The sequence below is a fragment of the Portunus trituberculatus genome, chromosome 34 (assembly GCF_017591435.1).
Source record: "Portunus trituberculatus isolate SZX2019 chromosome 34, ASM1759143v1, whole genome shotgun sequence".
NCBI lineage: Eukaryota > Metazoa > Arthropoda > Malacostraca > Decapoda > Portunidae > Portunus > Portunus trituberculatus.
In genome coordinates, this window is record NC_059288.1 from 1,856,191 (window position 1) to 1,877,500 (window position 21,310).

Genomic DNA, 21,310 nt, shown 5'->3' on the forward strand with positions numbered 1-21,310 from the left:
AAGAGACGGTTGGAGGAGAAAATGGAGAAAGTTGTAAAGGAGAAAGATGACTTTAAGGAAATGATCAGTGAGCAAATGAAAGGTTTAAAAGGGAGTGGGAACTGAAGAAAACACAATGGACTGAGTCGAGGGAAGCTGAGATGGTTGGATTACAAGAAATAATTAAAGATCAGTTGAATGAAGACAAAAAAGAAAGGTCTAAGGAACTGGTTAATGTTATGAAGAATAAGGAAACATTGATAAGAGAAATAGCAGAAAAGAAGAAGAGTGTGTTAATATTTGGGATGAAAGAACAAAATATAACATATAAGCCTAAGAGAATTAAAGAAGAATTAAAAACGGTAAGAGATCTGTTCAAAAATCTAAATGATGATGAAAAAAAGACCTACAAGAAGAAGTGGAAGAGATCCATAGACTGGGTCCGTATAAGGAGGGAGTAAGGAGACCGATTAAAGTAGTACTGAAGTCACAACAATCTGCGGAGGATATCCTATATAGAACATCAAAGTTAAGAGAGATAGAAGGTTGTAAAGAGGTGTACGTAAGAAAAATAGAAATGAGGAAGAGAGAAGATATAAGGAATTGTTGGAAGAGGCGAGAAGGAAAAATGATGTGCGGTCTGAAGAGGAAAAAGAAAAGTTTTTTTGGAGAGTTATAGGAGAGAGAGTCAGAAAGTGGTATGTGGAAAAAAGGAATGCGGAGGAACCCCTAGAGGGAGCAGTGGGTGGACCGTAATGTATACTAATATAGATGGGATACTGTCAAGTAGATTGGAATTGCAAGACTATATGATGGTGGAGAAGCCTGATATAGTGTGTTCGACTGAGACAAAATTACATGAAAAAACAAAGGTAAATTTGGATAATAAATATAATATATGGAGAAAGGATAGAGAGGGTAAAGGTGGAGGAGGAGTTATGATTATGACGAAGAAGGAGATAAATGTGGATAAGGTTTGGTATGGGAAGAACAACATAGAAGTGATAAGCATAAGGTTAAAAAGTGATGGAAAAGAATTAATAATCATGGTGACCTATGTACCTCCTAAAACAAATTCTTGGACATTAAGGGAATACGACAATATGATCAAGGATACTTTGCAGAGTTTGGAAAGTGTATTAACTGAAAAAAGAAAGGTGATACTAGTAGGAGATTTTAATTGTAAGGAGGTGGATGGGAAAATCTAGGAAGTGGTGTTGGAGAGGAAGCATGGGAGAGAGATTCTTAATCTAATGATGGAAAATATGATGGAACAGAGGGTGAAGAAAATACTAGATATAGAGGAGATGATGAACCGGCTAGACTGGATTTGGTGTTAACACGAGAAGTGTACCTATGTGGGGATATACAATATAAATGTCCATTGGGGAAGAGTGATCATGTGGTTATGGAAATGCAGATGGCAATAACACAGCGAAGGAGAGATGAGACATACAGGAGTGGTAGATTGAATTATAGAAAGATGGACACAGAAAATTTGAAAAATTATTTCAGAACATTAGATTGGGAGATGTTACAAAGCAGAGAAGTGCAAAAGAAATATGAGATTTTTATGAAATATTATAAAGAAGGAGTTATGAAATTTGTACCAAAGTATAAACCGAGAGAGGAAGGAAGAAAGGATTGGTTTAATGCAACTTGTGTTAAGGCTAAAGAAAAGAGAGATGTGGCTTGGAAAAGATGGAAAAGAGCAGGAATATACTAAATAAGGAGAATTATAGAGTGGCAAGAAATGAGTATGTGAGGGTAAGGAGGAGGAAGAAAGAAAATTTGAAAAGATATTGTAGACAAGAGTAAGGAACATCCAAAATTGTTTTACAGGTTCATAAATGGTAAACTTAAAAGAGAGAGTCCATTGAAAGGTTAAAAGGAGAGCAAGGGATAGTAGATGACCCTAAGAATATCGCAGAATTGCTAAATAATAGGTTTCAACAAGTATTTACTAAAGAAACAATGTTTGTAAAGCCTCAGAATGTAGAAAGAAATGTGCACATGGATGACATTAAGATACCTAAAAGGAGTTATATAAAATGTTGGAGGAACTTAAAGATGATAAAGCGATGGGACCAGATGAAGTTTCAGGAAAATTATTGAAGGAATGTAGAGAAGAATTCATAGATCCATTGTATGATATTATAAGGTGCTCATTAGAAACGGTAGAGTGGAAAAGAGCTGAAGTGATGCCCATTTATAAGGGAGGCAGTAAGGAGGAGCCTCTTAACTATAGAACTGTGTCTTTAACAAGTGTGGTCGGTAAGATTTGTGAGAGGGTGATAAAGAAATATTGGATACGGTTCCTGGAGGATCATAAGTTATTATTGGATCATCAATTTGGCTTTAGGAAAGGGAGGTCATGTGTAACAAATCTACTGAGCTTTTATTCAAGAGTGGTTGACAAAATACAAGAGAGAGATGGGATGGATGGACTGTGTATATTTGGATTTAAAAAAAGCTTTTGACAAGGTACCGCACATGAGACTGCTATGGAAATTAGAGATTTATGGAGGACTGAAAGGAAAAGTGTTAAAGTGGATGGAAAACTACTTGAGATGGAGGGAGATGAGAACGGTAATAAGGGATGCAAAGTCGGACTGGTTGGTGGTGGAGAGTGGAGTCCCACAGGATTCAGTGCTGGCACCAATACTTTTCCTTGTCTATATTAATGATATGCCAGAGGGAGTAAACCAGGGCCGTTTCTAGGCACAGGCGACACAGGCGGTCGCCTGGGGCGATTGTGGGGGGCCAAATTGGCATCCAAAATGAATATTGTTACGCGGGGTACGATAATGTGCTGTAGGCGGAAAGGCGGAGCTGGGCGAGCGGGAACGGCGAGTTGAAGGCGGGGGATTGTTTTGGTTTTGCCCTGGGACGCTGGTGGTAATTCCTGCACTCTGGTGTCTTCCTACTGTTTTGGGCTCGCCTGGAGGGCTGCGCCTAGCCTGTGGGAGGCTGTAGCTCAGTGGAGAGCTGTGGATCTGACGGGGAAGTGCCTACAGTACGGACAGTGTGAGAGTGCTGGAGGGAGTGACGGCGGAGCTGGCTGGCTGACGCGGACACGTACTGCCGGTTACCTGAGTGTCTATCACCTGGCCCTTACATAAACGCTAACGGACCGGGCAGTCCGCTGGCATATCTTGCTCCTGGGAGGAGCCTGGACGAGGTGCAGGAAGTTTGTCCTTGCCTCTTCCTGACCCGCGGTTTCTTCCACTGCCATGAACTGTGTGTGAGCTGTGCCATTTTGTGTTTGTAAATAAAGGAGGTGAAGTTAGTGAAGCCTGCCTTTAGTAGACCATTTGCCTGCAAGTGTCTTATCCTCCAGCCTCAGTGTGTCATTATCTGTACAACAAATCAATCTGCTACAGGGCACTTCGTTAATCCAACTCAGCTGTCAAGCATTTAAGCTTTTATCCATCATGAAGAGGCAGTTCAAGCTGTCAGGTGCAGCAAACAAGAAAAGAAAAAAGGAGGAAGAGGAAAAACGAGTCCAAAGTAGAGGTATGTGTGCAGCTGTGTTTGTGTGCATTAGCCTAGCCTATATTATTATTATTATTATTATTATTATTATTATCATTATCATTATTATTATTATTATTATTATTATTTTAAATCATAAGTTCTGGATTACTCTAATATCGACTTTTGTGCTACCTATATTAGTTAATATTGGCATTTGCCAGGGTCTTCAGAGGACCTATCGTGAGTCCTCTGAAATTAAACATTTCCATGGGTCTCTCTATCATTTGGGGTGGGTTAACCTAGTTGTGTGTGATGCAGCAAAGAGCTCCTCAGATGCAGCTGACTACTTTGGCTACCTGCAAAAACTATTTAATCTCTTTTCTGCCTCCACTCAAAGGTGGTCGACCCTAAAAAAACATGTGGACACAACTTTGAAATCCTGGGCAGACACACGGTGGGAGAGTCGAATCAACAGTGTTGAGGTTGTAAGATTCCAGGCTGCAAAAGTGAGAGATGCTCTTTTAGAGGTCAGAGCAAGCACTGCAGATCCAGCCATTAAAATTGAAGCACAAGCCTTAGCAGAAGAGGTGGGATCATACCGGTTCTCTATTTGCACGGTGGTGTGGTATGATATCCTTAGAAAAATTCAAACTGTGAATAAACTTCTGCAATCACAATGCATGCATCTTGATGTAGCTGTTGACATTCTCAAGAAGACTGAAACCTCCTTATTAGCTACAGAGACACTGGGTTTGCTGATGCCCAGACATCTGCCAGAGAGATGTGTGAAGAGATGAATGTGGAAGCTGCACTAAAGCAGAAAAGACTCAGAACTACTAAAAGGCAATTCTCTTATGAGGCCCCTGATGAGCCTATTACCGATGCCTTGAAGAAAATAGAGTTTTCATTTTTCAATGTAGTTGTGGATGTGGCCATTGAATCCCTGAGAGAGAGAACTGGAATGATGAGTGATGTTGCAAAGAAATTCAGTGTTCTCATAAACTTCCCTGACCTGCCAGCTAGTGAGCTAGAAAAGCAGGCAAAAGATTTGTGTAATACGCTCACATCTGGGGATCAGGCTGACTTAAATTATGATGAACTGATTGTAGAGATGCAGTCATTTCCAAAACAATGGCCAAAGCAAAATATGACAACATTAGACCTTCTTGTTTTTCTGGAGGAGAAAGGCCTGAAAGAGATTTATCCAAACATGTGGGTGGCATTAAGAATTGCTGTCACTACACCTGTGACTGTGGCATCTGCAGAGAGAAGCTTCTCTAAACTTAAGCTCATTAAAACATATTTAAGGTCTACTATGTCACAGGAGTGCCTAAATGGGCTGGCAATAATTAGTATTAATAGAGAAATATCCAAACAGATTTCGTATGATGACACTATAGATGATTTTGCTGCAAGGAAGTCAAGAAGAATCAGGTTTTAAATATGAAAAGAAGTGAAGGAAAGTTTTATTTAATAGTTTTAGCATAGACCTCAACATTTATACATTGAGTTCTTTGGTTTTAGATTGGCAAGATTACCTTTTCAGTTTACCTTAGGTAGGATTTGCAATAAAAAATGTATAATGAACCTATGTGCAATTCTGAACTTGGCTAAAGAATGTTCAAATATAGTGCTCCGAGATTATTTAATGAGCTTCCAAATAATGTTAAGTGTAGTGATAATATTGTTACTTTAAAGAAGAGGCTAAAAACTTTTATTTTTATGGATTGCTATGATTTAGATGAGATGTGTATTAATGAACACTATGCCTTATAAGAAATAGAAGATTTATGGAAATGCTATATAACATGAAAATGTGATACATGCTGTGAACTGATGGAAATGTTTTATAACATGAAACTGTGATACATGCTGTGAATTGATGGAAATGCTTTATAACATGAAACTGTGATACATGCTTTGAATTGATTTAATGTATGTGGCTCTGTAGAGTGTAGATCACAAAAAATCCTTGTCGAAAAAGCCAAAAATAAGCCAATCAAGATAAAAGATAATAAGATAATGGTGTTATTCTATTAAAATTTACAAAAATCATTAGTATACTTTTGAGTCTATATATACTTTTCCTTATTGTGTATGCATATACGTGAAGATGATTTATTAATAAAGTATATTGTTTTTGTTGTGGAACTTGTGATGCTAGTTGTGTTCGAAATTGTTTAGGTTATTATTTCCAGCCCGGAGGGGGGAGGGGTGCCATAACGAATTCTTGCCTGGGGCGCCTGATGAACTAGAAACGGCCCTGGAGTAAACAGTTATATTAATTTGTTTGCGGATGATGCGAAGTTGTGTAGGTATGTGAAGAATGAAGAAGATTGAGAAATTTAACAGGCAGATCTGGATATGATTTGGGAGTGGAGCAAGAGGTGGGAGATGGAATTTAATCTGAGCAAAAGTCATGTAATGGAGATGGAGAAGAGTGGAAGACGGCTAAGAGGGTCATACAAGATGGGTGAAGGAGTAGTGTTGAAAAAGGTGGAAAAGGAAAAGGATTTGGGAGTGATAATACAAGACCATGGACAGTTTGAGGCTCATATTGACAAGATGTTTGGAGAAACATATAATTTGATTAGAAATATTGGATTAGCCTTTCATTATATGGATAAAGATATGATGAAAAAATTAATTAGTACGGTAATTAGACCAAGATTGAAATATGCTGGGGTGGTTTGGTCCCCTTATAAAAAGAAGCATATAAGGAAGTTGGAGAGATTGCAGAGAATGGCAACAAAGATGGTACCGGAATTGGCAGAAATGACCTATGAGGAGAGATTAAAAGAAATGAATTTGCTTACCTTGGAACAAAGAAGAGAAAGAGGAGATTTAATACAGGTTTATAAACTGTTGAATGGTTTGGATGAAGTGGATAATGAACAAATGATGTTGAGAGAGGAAAACTTAAATAGAACTACGAGATCGCATAGTAAAAAGATAGCCAAGGGAATATGCTTGAAGGATGTGAAGAAATATAGTTTCCCATAGAGATGTGTGTAGGTGTGGAATAGTTTGAGTGAGGAGGCGGTGTCAGCGAGGAGTGTGCATAGTTTTAAAGGAAAGTTGGATGTGTGTAGATATGGAGACGGGGCCACACGAGTATGATACCCAGGCCCTGTAAAATTACAACTAGGTGAATACACACACAAACACACACAGGTTATTAAGTCAAATGAGACATTGGTGAGGGAAACTGTAGACAAAAAGAGATGTGTGGTGATATTTGGTGTGGAGGAGGATAAGACACCGAGTAAAATGGAGAGAGAGAAAAACATAAAAAAGGTGATAAATAATATCATTAATGTGGTGCAGGAGGAGGGAAAAGACCTAGTACAAGAAATAGAGGACTTCCATAGAATTGGAAAGTTCACAAGAAAGGTATGAGGCCAATAAGAATCAAACTTAAGTCACAAAAGGATGTAGATGAATTGGTGGAGAAGTCATGGAGGCTAGCCCAGCAGGAAACAACAAGGAAGATTTGGTTGAGAAGAGATCTTGGTGAAAAGGAAAGAGAAATGTTAAATGAGTTGAGAAAGGAGGCTTTGAAAAAAATGAAGAGAGGACAGAAGAGGAGAAGAAAGAGTTTTTCTGGAGAATCTTGGATATGAGACTGAGGAAGTGGTTCATAACCCAGAAAAGTACAGCAAGAAAGGACTAAAGAAACTTACGTATGAGCGGAATGTAATGTATTCCAACATAAATGGAGTGATATCGGGATTTTAGAACTCAACGATTACTTGAGGGACAAGAACCCAGATATTGTGGGTCTTACTGAAACAAAACTGAGAGAGGAGAAGACCTGATGATGGTTGGAGAAGGAAATATAATGTTTGGAAAAGAAATAGAGTAGGTAAGATGGGAGGAGGAGTGATGTTGCTGGTTAAAAAGATATAAAGGTGGATCAAGTGAAAGAAGGTATGGGAAAGGCAGAAGTGCTAAAGATCAGAGCAGAAACTAATGAAGGAAAAAGAGGCACTACATAGTGGTGTACGTACCACCTAAGACAAATGCATGGTCAGTACAGGAATATGAAGAAATGATAAGTGATACAGGAACATGTCTGGAAGAAATGTTGGGTGGCTGTGAACGAACTATAATGATGGGAGATTTTAATTGTAAAGAGGTGTGTTGGGAGGACTGGTCAATGGAAGGATCAGAGACAACATGGGGAAATACACTATTGACACTGGCAATGGAAAATGTGTTAACTCAGTGGGTCAAAGAAGATACTAGGTTTGGAGGAGAGGGAGCATCGTCAAGACTGGACTTGGTCTTTAGTACAGAGCCAATGGTCATTGAGGAGATGAGGGTGGAGTGCCCTTTAGCAAAGAGTGATCATGCAGTTTTGGAGTTCAAGGTGATAGATGAAGAGAAATCTAGAAGAAATGAAGAATATAAAGTGGGAAGATGGAATTATGCCAAGACAGATTTTGGAAACCTAAAGAAATTCTTTCAAGAGACAAATTGGATGAAATTCAAGAGTGCTAAGGAGCAAATGAAAAGTGGAAGGAATTTATAAAAATATACAAAGAAGGTGAGAAAAATTTGTACCAATAAGACAACATAGAGAAGTTGGAAAGCAGGACTGGTTTAACGATAGATGTGAAAAGGCTAGAACAAGAAAAGAGGATGCATGGAAGAGGTGGAGAAGGAAAAGACGGATTAAGCAGTGGGAAAGTTACAAAAGAGCAAGAAATGAATATGTGTTGATTAGAAGAGAAGAAAGAAAGAAACAAGAAAAGGATATAATTGATAAATGTAAAGACCAACCAAGGCTTTTTACAGACATGTGAACAACAACATCAAAAATAGAGAAAGTATTGAAAGTTTAGAAGTAAATGGAGTATGCAGTGAAGATCCCAGGAAATGGCAGAGGCTATGAATGGATGCTTTCGGAAGGTATTCACAAAGGAGACTGCTTTTGACAAACCACTGGTAATGGAACAGAAAGGGATTATGAAGGAGTTTCAAGTAACTGTGGAGGAGATCAAGAATATGATGGGGAGTTTAGAAGTGAGAAAAGCTGTGGGACCTGATGGGGTATCAGGATGGATTTTAAGAGAATGCAGGAGCAACTGGCAGAAAAAGTTTGTGAAGTAATTGATGCCTCATTAAGGGAAGGTGTAGTGCCCCAAGACTGGAAAAGAGCTAACATTGTCCCAATCTATAAATCAGGTAACAAGAGAGACCCATTGAACTATAGACCAGTGTCACTTACAAGTGTGGTAGCTAAGATGTGTGAGAGGGTGGTGAAGAATAGATGGACAGACTTCTTGGAGAAAATGACATACTTTGTGAGTGTCAATTTGGTTTTAGAAAAGGGCGTTCATGCACGACAAACCTGATATGTTACTATTCGAGGGTGATAGATGTAATACAGGAAAGAGATGGTTGGGCTGATGGAATATATCTGGATTTAAAAAAGGCCTTTGATAAGGTACCACACCGGAGACTGATCTGGAAACTTGAAATGGTAGGAGGAGTGCATGGCAGTTTACTAAAATGGATGGAAGACTTTTGGTAGGAAGAGAAATGAGAACAATAATTAAGGACAGACCATCAGAATGGGGCTTGGTGGAGAGTGGAGTTCCACAGGGATCAGTGTTGGCACCAGTAATGTTCGCGGTCTACATAAATGACATGGTGGATGGGGTGTCCAGTTATGTGAGCCTATTTGCAGACGATGCAAAATTGTTAAGAAAAGTGAGATGTGACAAAGATTGCGAACTACTCCAGGAAGACTTGGACAGAATATGGAAATGGAGCTGTACATGGCAAATGGAGTTCAACACGACAAAATGCAAGAAAATAGAGTTTGGCAAGAGTGAAAGAAGAATCAGGAGTATGTACAAGATAGGAAATGAAGACATAAAACCAGTCATGAAGAAAAAGACCTTGGGGTGACAATTACCAATGACCTATCGCCAGAGAGACATATAAACAAAATAATTGGAGAAGTATTGAACTTATTGAGGAACATAAGAGTGGCGTTCGTATATTTAGATGAAGAAATGATGAAGAAAATAATTACTGCAATGATAAGACCGAGGCTTGAATATGCAACAATACAGTGGGCTCCGAACTTAAAGAAACACATAAGGAAACTAGAGAAAGTACAGAGGGCTGCAACAAAAATGGTGCCTGACTTAAGAGATTTGACTTATGAAGACAGACTGAAAAGAATGCAACTTCCGACCCTGGAAAACAGAAGAGAAAGGGGAGACCTGATAGCAATATACAGAGTGATGATTGGCATGGAAAAATGGATAGGGAAGATCTGTGTATGTGGAATGAAAGAATGTCGAGAGGGCATGGGAAAAACTAAAATGGCCACTTATAGGAGAGATGTGAAAAAATATAGCTTCCCTCATAGAAGGGTGGAAGCATGGAATAGTTTAGACGTGGAAGTGGTCAACGCAAGGAATATTCATGATTTTAAGAAAAAGCTGGACATTAATAGATATGGAGACGGGACAACACGAGCATAGCTCTTTTCCCGTATGTTACAATTAGGTAAATACAATTAGGTAAATACACACACACACACACACATTCCTTGTTTGACCACCGTGGTGATCAGACAGGTGCTTGGCTGTGCTGCTTCGCTCATACTGGTGGTAGTGCCATTTGTCTTGGAGGGACCACTGCTGCTACGTCAGGGCTTCGGGTCATGGAGTACTCGGGTCCTGCTACATATTCCACGGTTGAGGGCGACCTACGGCTGAGTGAGGATGAGGATGAGGGCGGGGGACCTGTAGTGACTGCCGGCTGTGGAACAGGACAGTTACCTTCGTCAGCTGTTCGTCACTCCCACCCATCTTCACCTGTCGTTGCCTCCTCCTCTTCCTCCAAGCGTTGCAAGCCTGACCTGGACTCTAGTGGAGAGGACTTCTACCCTGCCTCGAAGTCTTCTCGCGTGGGTGAGGACGTTGATTGTGTGGAGCGAGATGACAGTGCCTTCCCGCCCCTGTTGTCACCCCGTCCAACCTCCTGTGCCTCATCTGCTACTGCCTCGTTAGAACGACCATAGCCCTCCTCCTCTCACCTCCCTGCTTTTGCGCCACGGCTTGAATATGTCAAGCTTATGTTTCAAGATAACCCGGGAGTGGATATCAAGCTGCGATGGCTGGCAGAAGTGAATCGTGTGTTTGGTCTTGATCACACCTTGGCGGAGGTCAAGATGTCTGCGGTCACCTCCCGTTTCGTGTACATCTCCAGGAAGTGTCCAGACATTGTCCAGAGGGTGATGACTGGTGAGTTTTTGGCGCTAACACTGGTGGAGCAAGATTCTCTGGAAAGGCCACGTAAGTTCCCGAGCTACCTCATCCCTCATTACCCTGTGGAGGTCGACCCGTCCCTCAGTAAGGAGCTACCAGGAGTCTATAGTGCCCGACTATTTTACCAGAACGGTAAGCCACTAAACCGTATCATTGTTACATGGAGTCTCCTGGAACAACCACCACAGACCTTTGACTTCAGCTTTCTCCCATCGTTGCTGTCTTTTTTTTTTTTTTTTTCATTTATACCATGTGGGCTTTTCACGGAAATTTATGGGCTAAAGGGGATACTTTTTTGGGTTACCTCCTATCTCAAAGCCCACCCGCTAGGAAACCGTTGCCCCGAGTGAGGAAGCCCAACTTACACTCGGACCATGGACAGGATTCGAACCCGTGCACTTGGAGATCTTGCGGACCCCAAAGCACGCATGGTTCCACTGTACCACGGCGGCCCCTGAGATACGTAGGCTGCTCAATGATTCTCCAACATGTTACAGGTGTTGGGGGATAGGGCACATCTCCCGTTACTGCTCGGCGGAGGAGAAGTGTGCTTGGTGCTCTGGGCCACATGACTCGTTCATGCCATGCGAGTGATGCCGCTGCCACCCTTCCATCTGATGACGTCACCTCTAACTGGCACTGCCCATGCTGCCTCGAGCAGGGAGTCAGTGTTTGGCACGGCTGTTCGAGACGACTAACTTCTGCCTTTCACCCGCTAGTGACGCCTCCATCCCTACCACTGAAGTCTTGTGCCTCCATTTCTTCTCCTTCTTCTTCCCCACAGGTATTGGCTCTACGGGAGGCTGTTGATGACCTGAAGACCCACTGTGCCTCCCTCGAGTCACGTCTGGACGCCATTGAGACTACACTGCACAATCTTGTTGTTGGTCATGCCTCTACAGAGGTGACACTGGATTCCGTAGTAGTCTCACCAAACTATACTCTCTACGCTCTCATCCTTCACTCAACGGTTTGATGACTTCGCTGCTCGCTTGGGTGAGTTGAATGGGCCTCCTCCTCCTCGTGTTGCTGCTCGGATTAAATCCTCCTTCTCAAGTTGCCGTTCTCCAAAGCAAAACATTCGATAGTCGGTCTCCTTTGCACATTCTCTCTTGGAATGCATGTGGTGTGACCTCCTTCGACAAGCTGGCATCCCTTCAGGCTTATGTGTTACGTTACCATCCACAAGTTGTCTTTGTACAAGAAGCTTTCATTGGCCATCATGGCCATCCAGACGTTCCCTCTCTACCAGGATATGTGTCTTACGTACACAGGGTACGGAATGGTCTACTTCCTTACATGCATTCATCTCTTCCACACAAGCTCCTTCGCTGCTCCACTAATGACACCACTACTTTCCAGCTCTTTAAAGTGACTAGAGGGACTGGTTCACTTCATCTCTGTAATGTATATTGCCTCCCACTTGGACTTTCTCCAGCAGCTCTCCCTCCTCCTGCAGTCCAGGAGATGGTCTACATGGGGGACTTTAATGCACATCATCCAGAGATGAGTGATGTTTCTCCGATCCCAAACCGGAATGGGCGCCTCCTCCTTCAGTTTATCAAGACTAATCACCTCACTCGCTGGGTCACTGGTGGTGCTACACATTCTCGTGGAGGGACACTAGACCATATTATCACATCAGGTTTGGTAGCAGCACACGTTACCTGTTCCTCCGTCCCTGCCATGTTTTCTGATCATGTAGCACTCAGCTTCAGGTATTCACTTCCAGTGCAATCTCCTCCAGCCCATCATCGGCTGCGCATCTCAATTCCCCTAAGTATTGCTCCACTTACGTCGCCTACATGTACGCCTGTCTCACGAAATTCAATCTTCAGTCACCAGCTTCCCTTTACTCCTCTTTGGTTACATTAACGCACGACTTCTTTACCTGCTATGTTTCCAGGCCTCATATTAAGCGTTTCTGTGGCTCTACCACCTGGACCATCGATGACCGCATTTTCCTGGCTGAGAGGACAGCAGTGGAGGAAGGGCGCCGTTTTCAACTGGATCCGACTCCTGATAACCTATGCAGATATCAGTCTTCCAGGGATACACTGGTGGCTCTTCAAGGGAGCGTGAGGACAGAGTCGTGGCACAAATTCACTGATCACATTAATCAAGGAACCAGTGTGGGTACTATGTGGTGGCTTATTAATAGAGTGGTCCAGAGGAAGCCTGCCAGCGCTCTGCATCACAGTCCGGGTGAGTTTGCTCAGGAGCTTTTTGATGCCTGGGCTATACAATCCACTGTGGATAGTCTACCTGTTCACATCCAGGAAGCTCTCTCCGCTCAAGCTGGTCGTCGTACTCTCCGTTTGATGGCAGCACTGTTAGAAGTGGATAACGAGGATGGCGTTCTGATAACTCCAGAGGAGCTGCGTCGTGCTTTGGCTAGGGGTAAGGCGACTTCACCAGGAGATGATGGGATCACATATTCTGTTCTCCGCTTACTTCTTAAGGTTCCTGGTAACCCTCTCCTTCAGCTATATAATTTGTGTCTTTCCGAAGGATATGTACCCCCAGCCTGGACTTCTAGTACTATTTTTCCTATTCCTAAGCCTGGCACAGATAAGTTTCGACCAGTTTCTCTCACGTCTTGTGTCTGCAAGGTTATGGAATGCATCCTTCTCATCCGGCTGGAAGCAGAGCTCTCCCCTTGTCTGTTAGGCTTTATGACACGTCAGGGATACGCACCACTGCCTTGTTGAGCTTTATTCCCGCCTTTCTTCCAGCAGTGTGGTTGCCTTCATCGATCTGAAGGGAGCGTTCGACGTTGCCAACAGGGAGATTATTTTGGATCAACTAGTGGAATTTGGAATTAAGGGGCGTCTTTTGAAATGGATCCGTGGATACCTTAGTAATAAATTTTCCCAAGTTTTCTATCATGGTGCTTACAGCTCCTTTAAAAGCTTTTCTCTATGTACTCCACAAGGTGGGGTGCTCAGCCCATTCTTTTTCAATGTCTGCATGCATCGTTTGATCTCTCTGCTGCCTGAAATGCCTGGTGTAACTATCACCTGTTATGCAGATGACATATGTAATCACTTTACCACTCCGGGTGCCCTCCATACCTACCTTCACTCATTCCATCTTTCTGCTACAGCTTGTGTATTTACCATCTCTCCTATGAAGAGTCGGATCTTCACTACCATCAATCCTGCTCTCTTGCCACAACTCTCTATAGGGAACTGTGTCATACCACCTTGCTGGCAATATCTTTACCTCGGCGCTCCAGCTCACATCCCGCGCACTACTACTCCTGGCTAACGATCTCTTCCTTTTGGTGCAAGATCTCGTCCTACGACTGCAGAAACGCCTTGCTCCACTTCAATGCTGCCAAATAATGTCACTGGTATCTCTATTCCGGTCGCACGCACTATTTATGTTTCTTTCATTCCGTCAGTCATCCATTACCTCTCCCCGGCTCTTATTCAGATCCCAAAATCTTCCTTACAGCCTCTTGAGCTCTTTCAGAATAAGATCATGAGAGTCATCCTTGGATGCCCTTTATCGATCCAGGTTGCCAATATGCAGGCTGAGCATAATCTTCCTCCTATTGTTGACAGAATCACTAGCATTGTGACAAGACTCACTGCCAAGTGCCTGCATTCTCCCAAGCTCGCCCCGCACTACTCACAGGTTATCCGTCGTGCCATCACTCGAGCCCCTCGCTTCCCTGCACTCCAGGCTGGTGGAAAACTTCTCGTCAAGACAGTCAGTATCGTCCTTTGTGGCTTGGATGCCGTCATTCCTGTAGAAGAGGACGTTCCCCATTCCCCGCCATGGTTGATGCCTGTTCCTGAGGTCCACTTCACGCCCACGTCTACTGCAGCCCATCCAGCTCTACAGCGGCAGCTAACACTGGAAACAATATCCACTGTGTCGTCTTCTTTTCCTGTGCCATGTCTCCTGTACAGTGATGGATCCTTACAATCTGATGGGCGGGCAGGATGTGCCGTCTTCTCAGAAGATATGGATGCTCCTCCAGAGGGCTGGGTGGGGAGGAGGCTACTGGCATACTCTAGTTCCACCTTTTGTGAGCTGAGTCGCCTCTTCGATGCAGTCAGTCTTATGTGTCAGCATGGCCTTAGTGGGGTGGTTGTATGTGACTCGCAGTCTGCTCTCCAGGCCCTTTCTAGCACTCGCTCTACGCTCTCTATTGTCGTTACCCGTATACTAAGTTACTTAGCTCTTGGTCATGACCACTCTCTGAATATCAAGTTTGTATGGATTCCTTCTCATATTGGTCTCTCTCACAGTGATAGAGTTGATGCCCTCGCCAAAGAAGCGTGCAGTCTGCCTCCTCCAGCAGAAGTTGTGGCTCCCTCGTTCTCTTGTATCCTGTCCCGGATCTGCGCTGATGCCGCCCACTCTATCGACCACTTAAAAGACCAGCAGAGAATTGAGAGTGTCACCATCAGGCATTATGACACTTTTCGTTTTCAACGCTACAAGTATCGTCGCCGTGGCGTCATGGTTCGGAGGCACAATGTGGTGTTCGCCAGGCTCCGTCTCGGCTACAGGCCTGTGTGGCAGGTTGCTGGCCAAGTGGATGTCCCGCTCTTCTCGTGTCATCTGTGTGGTATACCCGAAGGAAATTCTCTGGACCACTACTGCCTCCACTGCCCGGAAGTTGATGGATTGCTGCCTCGTGACCTCTCCCTTCTCTACATTTGTTGGCACCTCTTAAATGAAGATCACCTGGATGTCCTCCTTGCCCGCTGCCCACGCTTTGGTGGCTGTTAATTGGTAATATTAATTATTTCAATGTTTTACCTTATTGCTCACTTTATAATATTACCTTGCTTCAGATATAATGTATTAGTTTGACGCATTTGTGCGTAATAAATTAATTCAAACAAGCTCTCTCTCTCTCTCTCTCTCTCTCTCTCTCTCTCTCTCTCTCTCTCTCTCTCTCTCTCTCTCTCTCTCTCTCTCTCTCTCTCTCTCTCTCTCTCTCTCTCTCTCAATCCTTCCTTATGCCTATATTCAATTTCCATCCTTAAATTCGCACTGTGTGTGTGTGTGTGTGTGTGTGTGTGTGTGTGTGTGTGTGTGTGTGTGTGTGTGTGTGTGTGTGTGTGTGTGTGTGTGTACCACCGTGACACGTGACCTTGTCTCTCACTGTGTCTCGTAGGCAGGCCGCGCCTTGGACAGTAGTGAGTGTTGCCGCGTGAATGGAGTCAAAAATATTTTATCTTGTACACAAATAACCTCATTTTTTTAGATGTTCATTCGTATTGTATTTGGAGCACAGTTGTTGCACCATTTGTCTTACTAAGGACTATGGCGAACGTTGAATAAAGATTATAACGTTTTCACAGCAACACTGTTACACAGTATTTGTTATTGTGATGTGCATATCGTAAACGTGGAATGTTAATTTTTCTTATAATTAATTTCTTTTAATATTTGATGATACTGGATTTTCGTTAAAGCATTTTACATGCCTATTATTTATGTATACTGAGCTCTAATTTGCTAGTTCATGTAGACTTGGCAGAGCTGGAAGGCCTGCTATTCCCTAAGGAACCCAGCCAGAAAGCCGCGTTTAGATTTGGAAGACTATAGTACTTATTTTCAAAACTGAAAACCGAATCTTATGTGACAATTATCGAGGGATTTCTATAATGGACACGTTAGCAAAAATTTACGATACACTAATATATAACAGACTACTTTTGATGGTGTAACATCAATAAGTGCCAGGCTGGAGCGCCGAAGAAAAGGAGCTGCATAGAACAAATATTGTCGTTACCATTGCTATGTGACTTTGCAGTATTCAGAAATGTTACATTGTATGTATTACTATTCATGGATTTTAGCAAGGCTTACGATAGGGTCCCAAGAAATAAGATGATAGAGGTATTAAGGAATATAAAATGTGGAAAACGAATGTTATTAGCTATTCAAACAATATATAGGTGTACAAAACAACTTTTGTAAACTGCTGCCATCACCACTACAGTTGGAGTCCGTCAAGGAGCTCCAACTAGCTGTTTGCTGTTTATTATATATATAGACCACTTTGTAAACATGAAGATGGCAGTTACAGCAGACGGTTTTTTTTAGGACTTCATGTCTTGCTATTAATGGATGATGCTGTTATCTTGGCTGCCAGTAAAGATACATATTTAAAGAAACTTCGTGTTTTATGTCAATACTGTGAAGAATATGGTATGGTCATAAATGATAAGAAGAATTAAGTTTTTTTTTGTCATTAATGGAGGGAAACAGGATAAAGAAGACTTAGTGATAGGTAACACTAGGGTAGAATACACTGAACAATACGTTTATTTAGGAGCGTGGTTTACAGACTTGGGAAAGATGAAGGATGTGATGGCTAAGCATGAAGTACAGAGTGAAGCTATCGTTAACTAGTTATCTATATTTTGTGCAGCCAATTCACGAATGCCATACATTTGTAAGAAAAAAAGTATTTCATGCCGCTGTCATGTCGTCACTTTCATATAGCTCAGAATCATGGCTTACAAATAATGTAAAAGGTATAGAGAAGCAATATAATAAATTCATTAAGTGTTTGCTAGAGGTACGGAAGAATACCAATGTAAATCTATGTATGGTAGAAGCAAACATACCACCTCTTGATTACATTTTAGATCAGAAGAAAAGAACATTGTTAATATCAAATCGTGAAAGAACTGTTAATGAAGAACTATTTATCTTCATTTCTGACCGATGTAAGAACCATAATACGCCTAGATATAGAAATTTAGCAAAAGTTTTATGTGATGACTAGCCTTCAGATTAGGGACTATGTACAGAATAAAGCACCAACAGCAACCAAGTTAAATACCACCAGTGTTACAGAGCTGAACCCATTCTTGAATATTCATGATATTTATCTCACAACTAAATATATCCCAGATTATTATCGAGTCTCTCTCACACGAATTAGATTTACGTCTCACAACTTTAGAGTGGAGAAAGGTAGGTGGAACCGTACGCCAGCTCCCCTCAGGACTTGCTCCTGTGATAATGTTTCCATACAAACGGAGAACCATATTTTGATATGTTCGATATCAGAAGATTGCCGATATAGGTAGCCTATGTTAAACTTTATTGGCATAGGTGCACTCTTGAGGGAAAATGTATTCTTGGCTGAACAGTGCAAATATGTATGTACATGAAGTACTAAGGAGGTACAGTATAATCATGTAATTGTTGATAGACCCGCTTGAATGTATATTAATTGGACAAAATTTTTAGTGTATTAAAGTATGACCTGCACTATTATGCATGTGCCTTATACAGTTGTGTATAATGTAAATGTTTAAATGTTATTTTGTCAATAAACTATTTCATTAATTCAAGGATCTTTTGCATTTCAGATGTCCTGTTCTCCCTCGTAAAATGTAAGTACTTTTTCTTCAAAACTTACAAAGCTCAATCAAATAGCATTCTTTTGGCCTACAGTTTTCATAACCTACACATGCATTACATTGACTTCACATTGTTATTGCGTCTTGAAAGATTAGAAAACTTTTGTATTACAGATTTTCAATTTAGAAAATAATAAATTACCGCTTAATTAGTACTTGTATTCTGCTCGTGTACTCTGTTTTAAACCTACACGTGTACGTTAATTCAGTCCTTTGTTGTATTTCACTAACAAAGGTGCCTTTTACACTGCTGCTTTTCTATATCCGAAATATAAGAACTACTCTTTTCGGAAACACACACAATTCAGTATCAATATTCCATTCATCTTACCACAGGAGCCTTTCACAAGCGTACCATTTTTCTTCCATAACTCCCATAAATTAATTCTATTGTCATGTATAATTTTATTAGATGCTTCACTCCCAAAAAAACTATAACTCCTTCAAACAAAACACACCTCCGTTCAGTCTGCTGTTTCATTTCAGTAAAGTCAAGAAGAGGAAGAAAACGACACTCCCCGAGGAAAAAAAAAGATAGCTTTTTTTTTTTTTTTTTTTTTTAAATTCGTCTTGATTTACTGTATTGCTGTCGACATTCCGTGTTTCGTCGGCCGCCTTTTCAAGAGAGAATATTTCCGTTTCATTACACTGGCGAAAAATGGTCGGTGCACCCTCATTGGAAGTTAATCATACGAAAACAGACGCTCCATCGCTCACCCAGACAAGTCAGGCAGGACAAAGAGGAGGAAAGTAGGACGAGGGACAAGAAGGGAAAGCGTTAGAGAGCAGAGGAAAAGAGGAGAAAGGAGGAGGCGGAGAAAGAAAGTAAAGAAAGATGAGAGATGAGAAGAAACAGCATTAAAAAATGAGGAATGAGGTGAAGGATTAAAGAGACGGACATAGGATAATGGAAAGGAAAGGAAAGACGAGGAGCAGGATGGTAAATAGTAAACGGAGGATATAGCTAGTATTATGATAAGAAGGGAAAGAATAAGGTAAAAGGAAAGGAGGGAATAAAAAAGACGGGTTTAGAATGTGTGATAGAAAAATTGAGAAAGAAAGTAATTTCTGTTCGTGGTATTGCTTTGAAAAATTTTAATATGATTTTCAAAATTCATTTCATCGGATATCTTTACAACATAGAGACTTGATTTAGATGCTCTCTGTTCCCTCGCTGATGAAGAAAGAGAACGTAATCTAGTCGCGTTAATCTCTTTCCTCCTGTACTTTCCTCTTCCTCCTCCTTCTCCATAGGTACACTCGCGCCTCCCTAAAATCTTCCTTATCCTCCTGATGTTATGGCATATTTTGTGTGTGTTTGAGTGCATTTAGTGTGTATTAAGTGTGGTTGCAGTCTTAATTAAGGCCCGTCCATACTCAGACTTTTTTGCCGGAGAATAGCGGTAGTGCTTCACTAGAACTTTAATATTTAACAAACAGGGTAATCTTTAAAGTAAACAGGCTAATGTTAAAGGTGAATTTAGGTTAAATTTCGCAACTCGACCTTGCAGCACTGCTCTCTCAGCCTCCCGGCTCTCACTTAGTCTCAAATAAACAGCCGGGGGGGATGTTCGTCACCTGCGTTACTTCCTCTCTCACTCTGTCTGCAAAGGCATTCCTTGCACCAATGACCTTTTCCATTTTTTCCTCAATTTTGTGGAAGCAGATGCCACGATGGTCCATATGAGGACCTCTTGAATTATGTTGACAGTGGGAGCATCCATAAATGCAACGTACATATACTTCCCCTCCGGTTGCTCACAGGTGACAGAGAAACGCGGGGGATCTCCTGCCTGTACGCCTTGTTTGGAAGCTCACCACCTATTTCCGACGCAGCTCTCCGGTTATTCCCCTGAGAAAAAGTGTGGACGGGCCTTTAGCACGAAGCTCGATAATGAGCTCTGATCGCTGCCACTGTGAGGGAGCGTTGCTAACCGCGCACTGCATGCATGCTGTTCCAGTGTTTTTTTTTTTTTTTTTTTTTTTTACGGTAAGGCCTATAACGCCTGTAGGCACACTTGAAGAATGTATGGGAAGCGCTGTTCAACTTCCGCCCATTAGTGGCGCAGGCAATTTTATTTATAGTGGTACACATATTAGGGCCCATATCACCACCCAAGCTCATCTTGGGTGTAACCACCTAGAACCTGGGTATCATTGGTGATATGTAGGTAACTTTAAACCACTCGACAAATGGCAAAGTGTTTTAAGGCTGTACTTGGTGGGATTCGAACCTACGCGTGGACGTCTGCCCGATCCCACGCTCACCACCTTATCCACTATGCCACCGCCTCCCTGTGTGTGTGTGTGTGTGTGTGTGTGTGTGTGTGTGTGTGATGAAAGCTAATGTAACAAATTATTATTATTATTATTATTATTATTATTATTATTGTTGTTGTTGTTATTATCATTATTATTAATATATTAATAATATCATTATTGTTATTATCATTATATTATTATTATTATTATTATTATTATTATTGTTATTGTTGTTGTTATTATTATTATTATTATTATTATTATTATTATTATTATTATTATTATTATTATCATTAGTAGTAGTAGTAGTAGTAGTATCATTATCATGACTTTTTTGTGTGCTTTTGCAGCTTGGGAATTTAAAATTGTATTCCTTGTTTGCAGAGAAGAAGAAGAAGAATGACGAAAGAAAAGAGAAATTAGAAATAAGAAGAACAAAGAAGAAATTATAATACTTCAAGAAGCAATGAAGAAGAATGAAAGAAATAACAACTCAAGAGAAGAAAGTAGGAAAGGAAGATAAAAAAACCCAATGAATTAGGTGTGTGTGTGTGTGTGTGTGTGTGTGTGTGTGTGTGTGTGTGTGTGTGTGTGTGTGTGTGTGTGTGTGCTGATATTTTGTGGTGTGCAGTGTTTTATTGTTACTTAGGTTAGGCTAGGGTTGGTTAAGCTTTCTTTTTATTTATTTGTTTATTTTTACGTTAATGCCTTCCTTACCGTCTATATATAAATGTAGTGTCATTTATTACTCACCACTTTTATCACACTTTTCCGGTGTCTCACTATTTTGATTTTCCGTGTTTATTTTGCTGGGAGAGAAGCGTCTGGGAAGAAGAGCAAGGTTGATTTCCCAGCATGTAAGCCTAATCTTTGTTTTCTCTTCCCTCAGGCTTT

The 21,310-nt window shown here is 41.4% G+C and overlaps 1 protein-coding gene across 2 annotated transcripts in view; it reads left to right on the plus strand.

The window, feature by feature from the left end:
• The first annotated feature begins 3,363 nt into the window (after positions 1 to 3,363).
• LOC123512789 overlaps positions 3,364 to 21,310 on the plus strand; it is a 25,998-nt gene continuing 8,051 nt past the window's right edge. The window contains exons 1-4 of one of the 2 annotated variants that reach the window (XM_045269376.1): positions 3,364 to 3,495; positions 11,533 to 15,500; positions 18,104 to 18,127; positions 20,801 to 20,957. In XM_045269376.1, the coding sequence (XP_045125311.1) occupies positions 14,082 to 15,497 (1,416 nt within the window). In that variant the 5' untranslated portion in view covers positions 3,364 to 3,495; positions 11,533 to 14,081 and the 3' untranslated portion in view covers positions 15,498 to 15,500; positions 18,104 to 18,127; positions 20,801 to 20,957. The remainder of the gene's footprint in view (positions 3,496 to 11,532; positions 15,501 to 18,103; positions 18,128 to 20,800; positions 20,958 to 21,310) is intronic. The other variant, XM_045269377.1, reaches the window with a different exon arrangement.